Below are 15143 nucleotides of genomic sequence, written 5' to 3'. Positions count from 1 at the left end.
CGGGAGACCTATCTTAGCCCATAAATAGATTTCCTTAATTTGCAAGCTTTCTGACTTTTATGTACTTACCATAATGTGCTCATGCACACTTTTGGAGGTGTGTAAGGTTTTTCTTTAAAGTTTTTCTATTAGGGTGTTGGTTGAAGCCTTATAGGAATTCACTCAATATTCCTCAACAATCTTTATAAAATCTCTGGCCTTAAAGTATTCAAGAATATAATACCGATACATTTGGTAATTATATTGCTCCCACTATACATTTTGAACATCAAAACTTAGGCAATTATATTGCTCCCACTATTCATGCATGGCTAATAATCTCATGTGGTGTATTCTGTGGGAGTAAGTGATTTGTCCACACGGAGCACCAAATCAAATTCCAAACACCCAAAGTTAAAAAACACCTTTTTTCTTTTTAGTCAGAAAAATTATCACTAATTCTTTTTTATTTTTTTGAAAGTAATAGTTGATATTTCATTAATCAAAGAAAGACAGAGCAGATTGTTATGTCAAAACAATATCACGGATAAATACTAGAACTTCAACTTCAAGCATCCAAGACCTCTCTATGACATGTTTACAAGCCTCTTTGGCCAAACCATGTTGCCGCAGAGTTAACCTCACGGGGAACATGATAACATTCCCAGTTTGGGAAAGAATTCAGAAGCAGTTTCGTATCATCATATCTATGAGCTGGTCATAGCGAGTCGTTTGGGTATCTCTGGACTTGACGGCTGCTACCACCTGCATGGCGTCTCCTTCCAGTGAGATTTAGTTGATACCCATAGCCTTGCTGAAGACGTACAAATGCATGGTAAGCAGCTAATGCCTCAGCTGTAGAAGGTTCGAGATGGCCCGTATCACCATGCATTTCGTAGCGTAAACACTGCCTCTATGATCTCTCACAACTATACCCACTCCCATCATACCATTATGTGAGTCCAAGGCAGCGTCCCAATTTGTCTTGTGCCAACCCTCCCCATTAAACACAAGCTCATTTCTACGGAGCCATATCTTCCTGGCAATTCTCACAAACAGAGACCTCTCCTCTGCTGTGCATTTTTGGAAGAAAACATCTGCGACCTGGAAAACTATTTGAACCTTCCACTACTGTTTTTTTGGAAGATAAAGTATTGGAACATAAAATATCATTAATTGAAGCAGCATGAATGCATGCAATGACCAAAACATATAAGATACTTTAATGCTATGAAGTAACTTTATTTAAATTAACAAATGTTAATTTAATAGTAAATTTCAACCTATTTGTGGGCAAATGTTACATCACACACGAATTTATTAAATAACTTTATTAATAAGATTAGTAGATTTAAACATTAATAAATAAAAATTTCATGTACCTGTGGGCCTAAAAAATTTTTTATTTTTAATGCCAAATTTACCATCTTATTCTAATTAAATCATGAAAATAATAACCTCTGTGGACAAAGTCATTAAATTTATGAATTAATCACAATATAGATGTTTAATTTTCCATAAAGTTCATCTAAATAATCTTTATGTGATTATCATTATAAAATTAGGATGATTTGGCTATTCCTAAAAATATTATAATAATCACAACTTCAATAGCATCTAATTCTCATAAAGATGCCAAAAGTTCATTTATGAAGTTTTATAAAAATATTTACTTGATTATCATCATCATGACTTGGGAGTTGAGATGCTGTGGCTATTACCAAATCACTTTGATTTTCACTACTTTATAATGGCACCATAAAACTTCAAACTTTATGTTGACCAATACCATAGCATAAAGTTTAATTAATATTTATGCTCAATAAAGTAAATGATCATATGAGATATAAATAAATAAGCATTAAATAGTTATTTTCATAAGTCTATTACTATATATATATATAGGATAAACGAATTTTAAACCAAAACAAAACAATGGCTTGATGGTCATCAAATTTTCTTTGAAACCCGATTTTAAAGCATGATCTTGGTTCAGAATCATAAAATCTTTTGATTCTGTCAAATCGACTACTTCTGTCACATTGGTTCTGAGCCGGGCCAAACCTAAATTTTAAAATTTTTTTGATTTGGAGCGACCACCCCCAAGGGTCATAGGGGTCAAGTGGCCGGGCCAAAGGGGTCCTTAGGGGTAGCCAGGCCAAACCTAAATTTTTTTTTTTTTTTGTTTGGCCCTTGGGGGTGGCTAGAGCACCCCCAAGGGCCGGTTGAAGTAACCCTCATGGCCCTTGGGAGTAGCTTGACCACCCTTAATCCAAAAATTTTAATTTTGTTTTAATTTTTGGGTTCGGTGCTTGGGAATGGCTAAGCGCCAAACCCATGGCCCATGGAGTGGATTATGGCCTTTGGGAGTGGTTCAGCCACCTTTAAGAGCCTGTCTGGGGTGGTTTCAGGCTCAACTGGGGTGGCCAGCCACCCCATTGATTTATTTATTTATTTTATATTTTCTTTTTAAAGTTTAAATACTATTTTATTATTTTATAATTAGTGAGAGACTTGGCAGGACAAGGACCAGCTGGGATCTTTTAACTAATTTCAGAATCTTGAATTCAGGGGGAATTCAAGATCAAGAACCGCCTCATCAGCCTGAGTTTCGGTCAATGCAGCTAGCCGGCGAGCTTCCGGAGTCCCTCAAGTATTGCCAGAGCCTCCAAAACCTGGATCTCTCCGGCAACGCCCTTGCCAGCCCCTTTCCATATCTGATGTGCACGAGTCAGATCTATTACCCGAGCCAGAATTTCTTGGGCTTGAGGATTTGAGCGCAGATGTAAAAGGAGGTGGAGTTCATCTTACTTATCATCCAAAGCTTCCTCCTTTCTCTCTCTATTTTCGCTCTACGCAACTTCCTCCTCTTCTTCGTTTTCCTCTTCCTAGTCTTCTTCTTCTTCTTCTGACGAGCTCGGTTTAGAGTACGTGTCTCTCTCAATGACCACTTTCGGAAATTGATTTCTAGAATCGCATGTTGACATCCATTTCCTAGGTTTGCCGTACTTTTGCATTGGGTGCTTTTTATTAGAGGATCAGTCATTGGTTTTTAAGGATCAGACATTACATGAGGGCTTTTTCTTTAGGTACTTCAATTTACCATTAGGATTTAGTAACTTTTTGGCTGTTCAGCTAATTTGGGGATAAATTTGATAAATAGGTTTTGTTAAAGAGCACTGATTCACAGCACGCGGCGTGTGCAGCACGCCCGTGCAAAAAAACCTTTTTTTTTTTTTTAAGAAAATTTTTGCACGCGGCGTACATGTTGATCTTTACTCTTTGTTAAATTGTAACTTTTTTTTTTTTAAGATTTGGAAATTATTTTTTATTTTTTATTCCACGTACCACCTATGATACATGGCCACGTCATAGGCTTTGGTGAGTTGTCATTCATATGTGGCAAAATGGACACAAGTCATGAATTTAAGTAAGGTGACGTGGATTCCCATTAAAAAATTTGACAGAACCTTTGACAAAAGTATCAAATGGGTTTTTCAGTTAACGACAGAAATTGGTCTAAACGTTTAATCACTCAAGAAATAATCAACAAATTCATACTAAACAACATGGCACAGAAGTAGGCTATGATATAAGAATTTGGGAGAATATTTAATATATAAACATAAAATAACTAGTGCATCTTGCAGGTAAATGGGCACCTCCAAGAGGATCTGTTATTTTTTACATCAACATCCACTCCTTGCAAGCCATGTTAGGCCTAGCAAAAGTTCAAAACCTGTTGAAAGTAGTGAAAAACAAAGTCCAAAGAGAAGTGAACGCGGAAAGAATGGGAGAGGTAGAACTCATGAAATAAAAAGAAATTTATATACATGTAGCATTACTGACAGTAAGATTAGATGTCAAATAACAACAAAATCTCACCCCATTTACTGGAGGTGAGGACCTTAAACAGCAAGTGGAGCAACAGATCAAAAAGACAAAATTGCTGCAGCCACTGCCAGATCAATTTCACATCCTCTTGCTTTTGTCAAAGAATTACATCCAGTAACATAGCAAGGCCAACTACCTCTTTCTTCTGACTGACTAGTTATTGGTTGCACAACATGGGGATCAAGGGCTGTGGCGTCATGAGCACACAGGCACGCTTTCTATGGAGATGGATGTGCCAAAATTTCTGTGCTTACCATCAGCCACATTGGTCAGTTGAAAGCCTTGATTAGAAAGCTGGTTGATGAGAAGAGTTTCCAGTTGGCAAGCCAGACTCTTTCCTGGGACTAAGAAATACATGAACGATGCATTCTGCATTCCTTCCTTTGAACGATGCGCACGGACTCGGCCCTCAAGATCATCCGTCTATAGCAACAGTTTTTGAAAAAGTCAATTTAGATAGGTGATAGTAATAATATACTAATATTTTACAGCCAAAAAAAAAAAAAAAAAAAAAAAGATGTTGGATTTTGCGTTACTAAAATAGCTTTGATGAAGAGTGAAGACAAATACATTGCACCAGATATTGGACAACGGTGGCTCAGGTCATCTTGGTGAAATAGCAGAAAAGGTAGTGGTTTGGTGTAATTAATCATCTTGAGAAAAGCACACGGACAACTTTCTGAGTATGAACCCATATTTGATGATAATATAAATGAATGTCAAAAGAAAAGTACCTCTCCAACATATAATTTCTTATCCGGTCTAAGCATCACATAGACACTTGAAGCACCTATTGTTGATGGAGGTGGCTGTTCCCTAGCATCAATTAGGACACAGTGTACCTCTGCAAGTTCTGATATATTTTTCTTCTTGTACAGCTCAATCAACTTCTTCTGACATATTATTGTGACAGCATTCTCAACTTCCTTTTGTAAAACTTCCACTCGGTTTGTTGACTTTTTCCTATTAAAGGCAGCTTCTTGTCTAATCCGATTCAATTCAAGGGATTCATCAGAATGATTAATACTCGTGTTAGAACAAAGGTCTGTTTCTGTGTCATTTCTTCCAGAAAGAACTTCTTTTGCATAAACCGAAAGATACAGGCCTTCAGCTCTTTCGATTATTGTTTCAGGCATTCCTTCCTTTTTGGCTGTTTCAAATGCAAGACTTTCTCTACATATCCCATCTATCAACTTCCAAGTTGGTTTTGTTTTGCTATCTACATATTCTGTTCCCATTGCTTTGTTAACCGTGTTCTTGGTATTGAGTGGCAAAGTAAATATTCCATGCAAGTGAGTGGATACAATACCCAGACAACCAATTTTATCAAGAGTTTCGATGATACCCCCTGCAATACAAGTCCCTTTTGCGGTTTCTGTTCCTCGGCAAATTTCATCTATAAGCACAAGGCTTCTTTTAGTGGTTCCGGCAATAATGGACCGAATTTCCGACATTTCTACCTGAGATATTACAACCACGGTGAATAAATTATTGACGGTGCTTATGATGTTATGAGTGAAAAATGACATACGTTTTAAAAAAATTTGAATTACAGTTCAAACTTTATGTTAAAATGAATCTCCCTATAAAGACTTCTACAACAGAATATAATCATACATTAAATATTTTAATAATAAAGCAGAATATCTAATGAACTGTTAACAACCTTTTGTAAGTGAAATGCACTACTACTAGAGCTCAAGCCATTTCAATTTAGCCAGGTTGGGTATCCAATGGCAGCAAGTATTAGTTTAGGAATTGAAAAAACATAAACAATTTATGTAAGTTTCCCATAGATTTCTGATTACCAGCAAATGAAGCTGGAAAGACTAACCCATAAAGCCTGGGGAAGTGCTCAAAATAGAATAGGACACTCATGAAGTCTAGTTTGAGCAGTTCCCAACAATCTATGGAAGAAACCCATGATAAAACCATTAAGGACCTGGAGCCTTGTCACGTTAAGGGCCTTCCTCATTATCTCCACCTCATATAAACCTCTCTTCCTCCAAGCCCTCCAGAACCTGTTTATTGCTCCCTATATTGCCAAACACCTCCTAATTCCAAGCTCATAAATTAGTTGTTGGAAGAATTTCTTTTGTAATTCCTTACACTTCTAAAAGACTTGAGTTATGAGCCAGAAAGTAACTTGGAGAATCTTGAAAGTGGTAATAGGACCACTGCAATTTCACCTTATCTACAAAACCCTCTGATTTCAGCCACATGTTCTCGAACTTCAAATATCTTTTGGCTCCTGGAAGGCCTCCACAATTGAGTATAATAGGAAAGTGATTCGAGCACAATCTAGGTAACTTCTTCTACATCAAATTAGAGAACTGGACCTCCCAATTAGGGAAACAATGAATCTATCAGTTCGAGACATTAGAGGGGATGTCCCTATTGCCAGACCACGTAAAAGAGCCGCCCACTACAGGAATGTCCATGAGCCCTTGCTTCGAAATGAAATTGAAAAACTCCAACATAGCTAGACAATAACGGACTTCGCCCAATCTCTCACTAGGAAAACGAGTGACATTGAAGTCCCCTCCGATGCCCCAGAGCTAGTCCCACCAACTAAGCCAACCAGCCAAGCCCCCTAGGGTCCAAACAACACCAATCTACATGACTGCACCCCCATAAGCTATGCACAATACTATAGGACATAAGCTCCATTTTGGTCTCCTGAAGACAAATAACAACTGCCTTCCATTCTTTGACCAAATTCCTAACTCTCAGGCGCTTCTCCCCTTCGATTAACCCTCTTACACTCCATGATAACAATTTGGGCTTCATGGATAAACCAAGGCACCCCTCTCCCCTTCACTTTGCTACAGCTTGAACATGGAATCATAATCGACCAAGCAGGATAGTCTTTTCAACACTATTACTTCTGAAGGCTGCTTTGGAGTTAGAAACCCATCCCTCCTAGTTATGACCCACTTTAATGGTTGTAAACAACACCAGAAATTGCCCTTCAAACCCCTCGCTCTAGACCAATAAAATGGCAAATGTCCTTCACCTTCAGCAAGACCCAACTAGAAGCCATAGGCTTTGAACACTCGGGTTGGACAAACACGCTAGGGGAACAACAGCTCAAGGCTCACAAACAAAGAGCTCCTCCGTCGTACGAAGCACCAATTCTGAACCTGCCCGACTATTCCTTTTTGCACAACACATATCAAGCCCATCTGGTCTACACGAATCTTTGCCACCCGAACAAGTTGCTTCACCCACCCTGACCTCTAGCTCGCTGTCATTTTCCTTGATTAAATGACCCTCTTCATTAACTAAGCTATCCAACAATGCAGACTCTTTTTTTGTCTCAAAATCACCAAAACCCAAACGATTGCCATCAGTGAATGGTTCAGCTCCATACACTAACGTTCTGGCCAAACCCAATGACCCAGACCTATCAACAGAGGAATCGACAGGGTTCACGATTGGTGGCCCATGACTAAGAATCATCTATACATGATCGCCGGCAAAATATGAGCTTGAAGATTACACAAGTTATTGACATGATTTGTGGCGTGAAGATCAATCCCTGAAGGCCTCTTTTCTGAAATTGTTTACTATTGCCTGTTGTAAAGAGGTTTGGGTAACAGTTCCTTAACGACAACCTTCAATGGAATATTTCTTTTATCAAACCTGTGCATGATTGAGAGGTAGATTTGGTCACTTCGTTCTTTGATCTTGTGTACTCTCTTAAATCAAGATGAGGCAGCGAGGATAGAATGTATTGGATCAGGAAGGTGGAAGCTTGAGGTTAGATCCTTCTATCATGCACTTTGCATTCTCGTTGGCTCTCCATTTCATTGAAACAGCATTTGGGGAGTTAAGGCTCCTTCGAAAGTTATGTTATTTGTGTGAACGACGGTGTTAGGGTAGATCTAAACTTTGGATAACTTGAGAAAGTGACACATCATAGTGGCAGATTGGCGTTGGATGTGTAAGAGGCACCTTCTTCTCCATTGCGAAGTGGCTAGAGAACTGTGGGTTTTGATCTTCCATCTTTTTTGTGTAGAATGGGCCATGCTTAGAAGGGTGGTGGAGTTGGCTAACTGGTGAGGCCATTTGGGAAGTAGGTGCATTTTAGAAGCTTAGAGGTTGACTCTTCTTTTCTTAATGTGGTGCATTTTGAGAGAGAGGAATGCTAAGAATTTCAAAAACTGTGAGATGTAGAGTTAAGAGTTGTCATGTTCAAATCTCTTTATGCTTGGATAGCAATGCACATAATCGCTTCTCTAGTTTGTTCGAAATTCTTGGACTTGTGTTCCCCTTTTCCTTTTTTCTTCTCTCTCTCTCTCTCTCTAATTATCTAATTTCTCTTGTATCTTCCTATGTACTTGGGTTGCACTCCTATGCACTTTTAATGGAATTGAATTACTTAGCAAAAAAAATAAAATCAAAGGGGGGCTACAAGAATTATGGTTCACCATGCTGCTCTACCAATCATCACAGAGCTAGATGAGTGTATATCTCCTCTGATAACAAGAGGAAATATGATGCTGCAAAAAGACACAACATTGCTATCCAATTGACAAATTAATTAGAGCATAGAGAGGTGGATCCAACATCAAAGCTAAAAAAAATCAAAACAAAGCAAGGAGATTGATGTTGGAATCTACAAATATAATTTTCTAGCATTCAAGAAACCAAAGAAAGACTCCATTGCCAAAACACCACATATGCCAAGATATTTAGAACTTATGAATAGCTAATAAATTATAAAAATATTTAATACTTTACCTGAAATGAACTTTTTCCATCAGCAGGACTATCATAAGATTTCATGTGAAGCATGATTGAATCAAATTGAGGAATCAAGGCTGACTCTGCAGGCACCATAAATCCACATATTCCAAGTAAAGCAGCAGCGCAGATTGATCGAAGCAAACTTGATTTACCACCCCCATTAGGTCCTGTCAAAAGAAACAATGATTGCATATCAACTGTATTATGTACAGCACTGCCTTCTGCTACATCAAACCAATATGGCGATAGGCCAGTTATCTTCATCCCATATGCTCCATCTAATGGCTTCACATCCTGCATTCAACACATCAATATGTGAGACACCACCATCTAAGAGTGTGATGATGATGGTTTCTATATACTATGACAGATGTAGTACTTCTAGCACAAAAAACTCAGCAGTAACCCAGACAGTTACACATTATGTCCAAACATGTAAACCAATGAAGCACAGTTGCAGCATATTTTAAGTAACAAAGACATAAAGAGCTCTCCATCTCTCTTATTCACACATCTTCTCAACCTAAGACAGCTCATGACTATCCTGAGAAAATAGGGCAAATATGCTGTTCAGAGAAAGTGACACTCTCTCCTCCAGTTCTCTCTCTCTGAATATTAACTGCCATATCTTTGTAAATAAATATTACCTGAACTACATATGAAAGTTGTGAAGTATCAGAAGACAGTAAGATATCATTCAGTGCAACATATAAATAGTTCCTCTACTGGAGTATTCCAACAATTTATCATATTATCAAAAGCCTACACTATTGTGCTTCCATGTCAGTTAATGGGACATGGCACCATCTCCTGAAATAAGGACACACCACAAACACAAGGGATCTATAATTCACACCAACAATATCAACAAGGACAAGTGGGAAGACACCAGTTCCATATATCTAGCGTGGATCCGTCATAATTACAAACTAAAAATAGAAAGAAATTCAACAATGATTTGTGTCCTGTTTAAAAATCATCATTGTGATAAACAAGAACATAACGAATAGTAAATCCAATAAATTTTGAAGTACATATTGTGATATTTATCACAAAACATATGGTAAATAGGATTACAATAGCTAGAAGGAATCATATAATATTCACTCAACCATATGTTGATTTGTTGAATACAACCTTGGATCTATGGGACTTTGCAAGAGTGGGAAAAACCCATTTCCTCCTTCTCCCTTCACTGCAAAATATCAATCAAACAAAATTAAAATACAGACAGCAAGTTTAATAAAAGACTAATGGTGATTAAAACAAGATATTACATCAAAAGCTAAAAATTTCACAACACAAACTTGTCAGGACGCAGAAGATGAAAAAGTTAACAAATTGAAGCATGATGAATTTTGACCAAAGGTCAAGTTCGACCTCAGTTGCAGCTTTGTGTAAACCAACCAACCATAGGAACCTTCAGCTAAAGTGTAAACAGTATGCATATAAAAAGTGTTTCGTTAAGTTGAATCATTTTTATGATTAAATTGACAATTTATACAACACAATTAAGACCTAAGAACATATCACTGATGGTACATACTACTTTTTATTGTTTTTTTAATTCCTATTTCCCGCAAAGTTCAGAGGCTGATTGAATCTTTTAAGATGATTCTCATATATGCAAAAACTAAATTGATTTCAAGTCAAGTCTTTCCCAACCAAGTTGTACACCAAGGTACAAGACACCATATATGCGTCAGCACCCTAATTCTTCTAACTCATAAGTAAACATAAAGGCTGTTAAAGAAAGCAGAAGCTTTAAAATTACAGGCATGAGAGTAATAGGTGAAATGAATTACTGTCACAGATATGTAAGTAATGTTGCAAATACTTATTAAAGATATGTGAACCCAACCTCACATGAGCAAATAATGCCTTTGCAACAATAAGCAACATGGAAGCAAAGACAAGGATATTAATTTTAGATTGTAATTCAGAAGAAAGTCCCCTCAATAATTCCAAGACCTTCAGTTTTGCCTTGGCACCTGCCACATGATACCTAAAAAAAAAAAAACGTATCCATTATAAAAGATGTAATTAAATACATGAAGCAAGTATTTTACTCAGGAGAATCATTATAATAACTTCCACGGCTTTATATGGATAAGCACACCTTGTTAAAGCATCCTCCACCTTCCATGTGGTAAACCATTCCTCTCCAACCTTTCTACCTCTCGAATCTGAAGCAGGTTTAAGCTGTTTGATTTGTTCCTCCCCAGGAGTCCCAGCCCAAACAGATGGTGTAAACCGTTTACCCTTGAACCAAACAGCTTCATGCTCTCGAGCATATAAAATTTCTCCCTTTAAACCTCCAAATGGGGCTGTGGAAGCTTTTATTCTATAAATTATAGGGAGGAAATCTTCAGTAACCTGCAAATAATTTCCCGTAAATTAAACCATAGACATATAACAATACAATTAGAAAAGTATAAATGTTAATAAAAAAAAGATGAAAAAGGGACTTACAAGAATATAACAACAAAGCTTGCATATTTCCAAATGTACTGATCTATGGTGAGAATATAACGATTTCATTTGACTTTCAAACACAAGAGTGCCAAATGCAAGAACATGCAGTGTAGCAAGTGCATAATTTGGATATGGAGAAGTTATGCAGCTAACCAAACTTGCCATCGTTTTGTAAGTATAAGCAATCTGGATAACAAGACGTGCAAAATTGGCAAGATTTGCAAGTAGATGAGCAATTTATGCAGTAGGACAAATCTAGAAGCTGTACCCATAGTTTGCTATGTGTCAGATACTCTATGCTCCCCAATATATATTCGCCATTTCCTACAGTATACAGAAACTCTTTTTCTGCTTTTCGCTTTTTTTTTTTTTTTTAAGAAAACTTGGATACGTATTGAATGAGGAATATACATGAATTTTATCCAAAATAATAATATAAATGTAAAAAGGGTTTATGGCATGGATTTGACCCTTTTAACGTTAACGTTATCTCATTTCTGGACACAGATGGTAAATGCATGCAAAATTAATTTAGAATAGCTTACAACTACAATGTTGGTGGTAGTACTTAGAACATGTATCCATACCCATGCTTCAAAAATAATGACAGATAGTACAGAATTGAAGGCTAAATATTTGGACAAGGGAAACCTCAAAGAAATATTCTGTAATAAAATTAGCAAAGGAAATAGTTACACCCTGAAAACAACTGAACAAGAGAATACATGTATAATTAAGAAACTACATCAAGATAAAATGATCTTCTAAGAATTATTGGATTACACGGAAGGTATGATCGATGTAGACCTTAAGGCTGAACCACCTTAATTATGCTTTCTTTCTTTCTCAATCTTCTCTTCATTTGCTTCTTATTTCAAATTTCAATATGGTATCAGAGTTTGCCAATTGGACCTTGCTTGAATCTCTTTACTAGCTTCAGTTTCCTCTTCTTGTGATTTCAATCATCACTTTTTGAATCAACTATCATTACCTACCTCTTTCTTTTCATATCTTCCCTAGGAATTTTCTTTTTTTGATGAAAAATAATTTATTGAAAGAAAAGAGCAGAGCCCTCATACACAGAAAGTATACAAGAGGGCCCAATCACCCTATAGGCTTCTACAATCTAAAAAATTAACCAGATCTACCAGGTTCAATGTAGAAAAATTAGTTCAATGAAGAAAAATTAGGAACATATACGATGGCCCAATCCAAAAGAGATCTAAAAAAAAAGGATTTTAAATTGGACTTGCAGTCCTCAAAGAGCCACCGATTCCTTTCTCTCCAAATGCTCCACATTACAAAAGCATGAATAATTTTCCAGAATGCCTCTTTGGGATGTCGTTGCTCCCGAATCTTCCAACAATGAAGCAGCTCTAAGATGTTGCTAGGCATCACACATGAAGCCCCGAATAAGTTGAGAACCAAATGCCAAAGATCACTAGTATACTCACAATGAATGAGAAGGTGATTTACAGTATCCTCATTCTTTTTGCATAGATAACACCAATTAACAAGAGAGAAACCACGCCTTCTAAGATTATCAATTGTGAGGATTCTACCCTTTGTTGCTGCCCATAAGAATAAAGCAATGTGCGGAGGGGCCTTAACCTTCCAAATACTTCTCTAGGGGAACGAACAATGCTCTCTAGTCTATAACGTTAAATAATACTAACCACTTCCCCCAGATAGGTTTTCGAGGAGTATAATAGCTTGAGAAAGGAGTCAAAAGATTCTAGCTCCCAATCCTAGATTGCCCTAATGAAACTCGGATTCCAATTGATAGAAGAGCTGGAGGGATCCAAGTAGTTTGACACTAAAGCCTCCTTATTATGGGCTATTACATAAATTTCTGGAAATTAATACTTAAGAGCCACTTCTCTGCACCACATTTTATGCCAAAAGCGAAAGCGGGATCTGCCCTCAACCTTGAAGGAGACAAGATTGGAGAAACCCCCCCACCCGTTTCTAATATTCCTCCAAAGACTCACCCCAAAAGGCCCCTGAACTTCCTCCAAACACCAACCTCCTCTTTGGACCCATGGTTTTTTATTTAAAAGAAGCGCCATGAGGGAGACCCAACTATTTCAAGGGAAGGGAAGAGACTACAATTGAGAATATCAGCCAGCTCTTTCTTATGCGGTACCTCCCTTACTGTGACTAACTCAGATTTCGGAGGTTGACCTTCAATATTTTTTTACTAGGAAATATTGCCTCTTCCTTATGCATTTTTCACTTCTATCGTCACAAGTTATGGTAAAAGATCTCATTACATTAACATTACCATGACATCTTCAAGAAGCATCTATTGCAGATTGATCATTGAGGGGGAGTTCCCATTCTAATGGAATTTATTTTTATGTGCCTCTAAAGCACATCCAATTTGGTTTCATAAATCAAGTTTTCGCTTTATTGGCTGTATTATTGAACTCCACTGATTTGAAAAGACAACTTCAAGCTTTCAAATTCAAATTTTTAAGTTGTGCATCTCACCATGGATTCCATGCACAAGTTGAGAGAGTGTTGAAGTATAATTTACTTATCATATCAGAATGAGTAAATCAAGGGAGTGGTGGTTAGAAGTAAATTATGAGATTATATCAATCAATTATATTGATTCGATATCCTAATATAGTAAATTGAAAGTCAATTTTATATTTTGAATTGTATAAATCCCATTATATGAAAGGGTTCATTGAATTGTTTTATTATCTAAGTCAACGATAAAAAAAATGTAGTCACTTGGGCTTATGTATGGTGGGTGTAGGTCTCTAAGGTTGAACCACCTTAAGTCTTTGTATTCTTTCTCTCCATCTTTTCTTCATTTTTCTTCCTATTTCAAATTTCAACAATATCCAATCATGACAAGTAAAGTTTTAAGTCTGGGGGACCTACTGCTAAAGATAAGGCCTCAGCTGCCCTTTGAACTTCTGCAAATTCTTCCTCTATATGGATCTTCTTCACACGACCTTTCCAAGAAGACTCCATATCCTCAAAAAAGTCACTGGGAATGACAGAAGAGGAACTAATTTTTTGATCACTTTCACCATCTAGAGAGATCATTTCACCAATTCGACCCGAAGCCCACTCACATTCAGTAACCTGGAAGAAAACAAGGCTGATTAAAATAATGTGCTGTAAAAGGATGAGCTAGGCAGAAGAAAAGACATTTATAACATCGACTTTGAATTATGCCTAATATTCAGACCTCCAACGGTAATCTAATAATCCAACAATCATCAAATTAAAGTTTACTGATCATGAAATTAGCACAAGTAAATAGGACCCCACAAATGCTGAAGACTGGAAAAGTGGCATGTTTTATGTTGAAACGATCAATTCGGTCAACAACAATGACTAATAATAAACACAACATTTGAGTACTTCCAGAATTATTATGAAAGATGGAATAAAAATGGTGGAAAGAGGGAGGTTTCACATTTTTGAAGCGGGCATGTCAGTTGGTCTCGGCTGAGGCTTGTATAAACTGATCCCAAAGGAAATTTTCTCTTCCAAGCTCAGCAAGGCCTGAGGTGAGTTATTATACAGCCTGAGCTAAGCCCATAACACAGGCATGCTCTGGGTTGAGACTTGGCCAACCGGTGAATATCACTACCAAAGGAATAAAGGGGTATTAATGCACAAAACAGCCTGATCATGAGTTGAACCAATTGTAATGTCCTAGTTTGAAGCCTTCAATGACATGCTCAGTTACTTGCAAGAAGAATAACAATACTCCTAAACAGAAAAGCACAAGTTGGATCTTGAAAAGGTGCAACTTGAATAATGGAGTCCATGCTGATGGTAGTAACACTTGTTTTAATCCAAGACTTTCTCAGTAGCACAAAGTGTTCTTACAACATTTCACAAGGTAATAAAGCAACATTTCCCTGGTACATTGATTAAAAGTGATAAGTGCAATTTGTCAATTTTAGAAGTCCCCCCCATTCATACATCTATAATATGCCCATTTCATATCACATGAATTACTGTTTCTTTTTTCCCCAATAGATGCATATACAATGGAAGTGCAAAAACAATGT

The 15143-nt window shown here is 37.1% G+C and overlaps 1 protein-coding gene across 1 annotated transcript in view; it reads right to left on the bottom strand.

Moving 5' to 3' along the window:
- Positions 1-3761: 3761 nt before the first annotated feature.
- The window catches only part of LOC132177122 (DNA mismatch repair protein MSH1, mitochondrial), a 32362-nt gene continuing 20980 nt past the window's right edge, over positions 3762-15143 (bottom strand). Inside the window, exons 17-22 of the mRNA XM_059589342.1 lie at positions 10745-11001; positions 10487-10630; positions 9763-9820; positions 8620-8919; positions 4608-5333; positions 3762-4296 (exon numbers count right to left, since the gene is read on the bottom strand). Of these exons, the coding sequence (XP_059445325.1) occupies positions 4069-4296; positions 4608-5333; positions 8620-8919; positions 9763-9820; positions 10487-10630; positions 10745-11001 (1713 nt within the window). The 3' untranslated portion in view covers positions 3762-4068. The remainder of the gene's footprint in view (positions 4297-4607; positions 5334-8619; positions 8920-9762; positions 9821-10486; positions 10631-10744; positions 11002-15143) is intronic.

This window comes from Corylus avellana, chromosome ca4 (assembly GCF_901000735.1).
Source record: "Corylus avellana chromosome ca4, CavTom2PMs-1.0".
NCBI classification, from domain to species: domain Eukaryota; kingdom Viridiplantae; phylum Streptophyta; class Magnoliopsida; order Fagales; family Betulaceae; genus Corylus; species Corylus avellana.
Note: the sequence above shows the minus strand (reverse complement) of the source record. Positions and strands in the feature narration are given on the sequence as shown.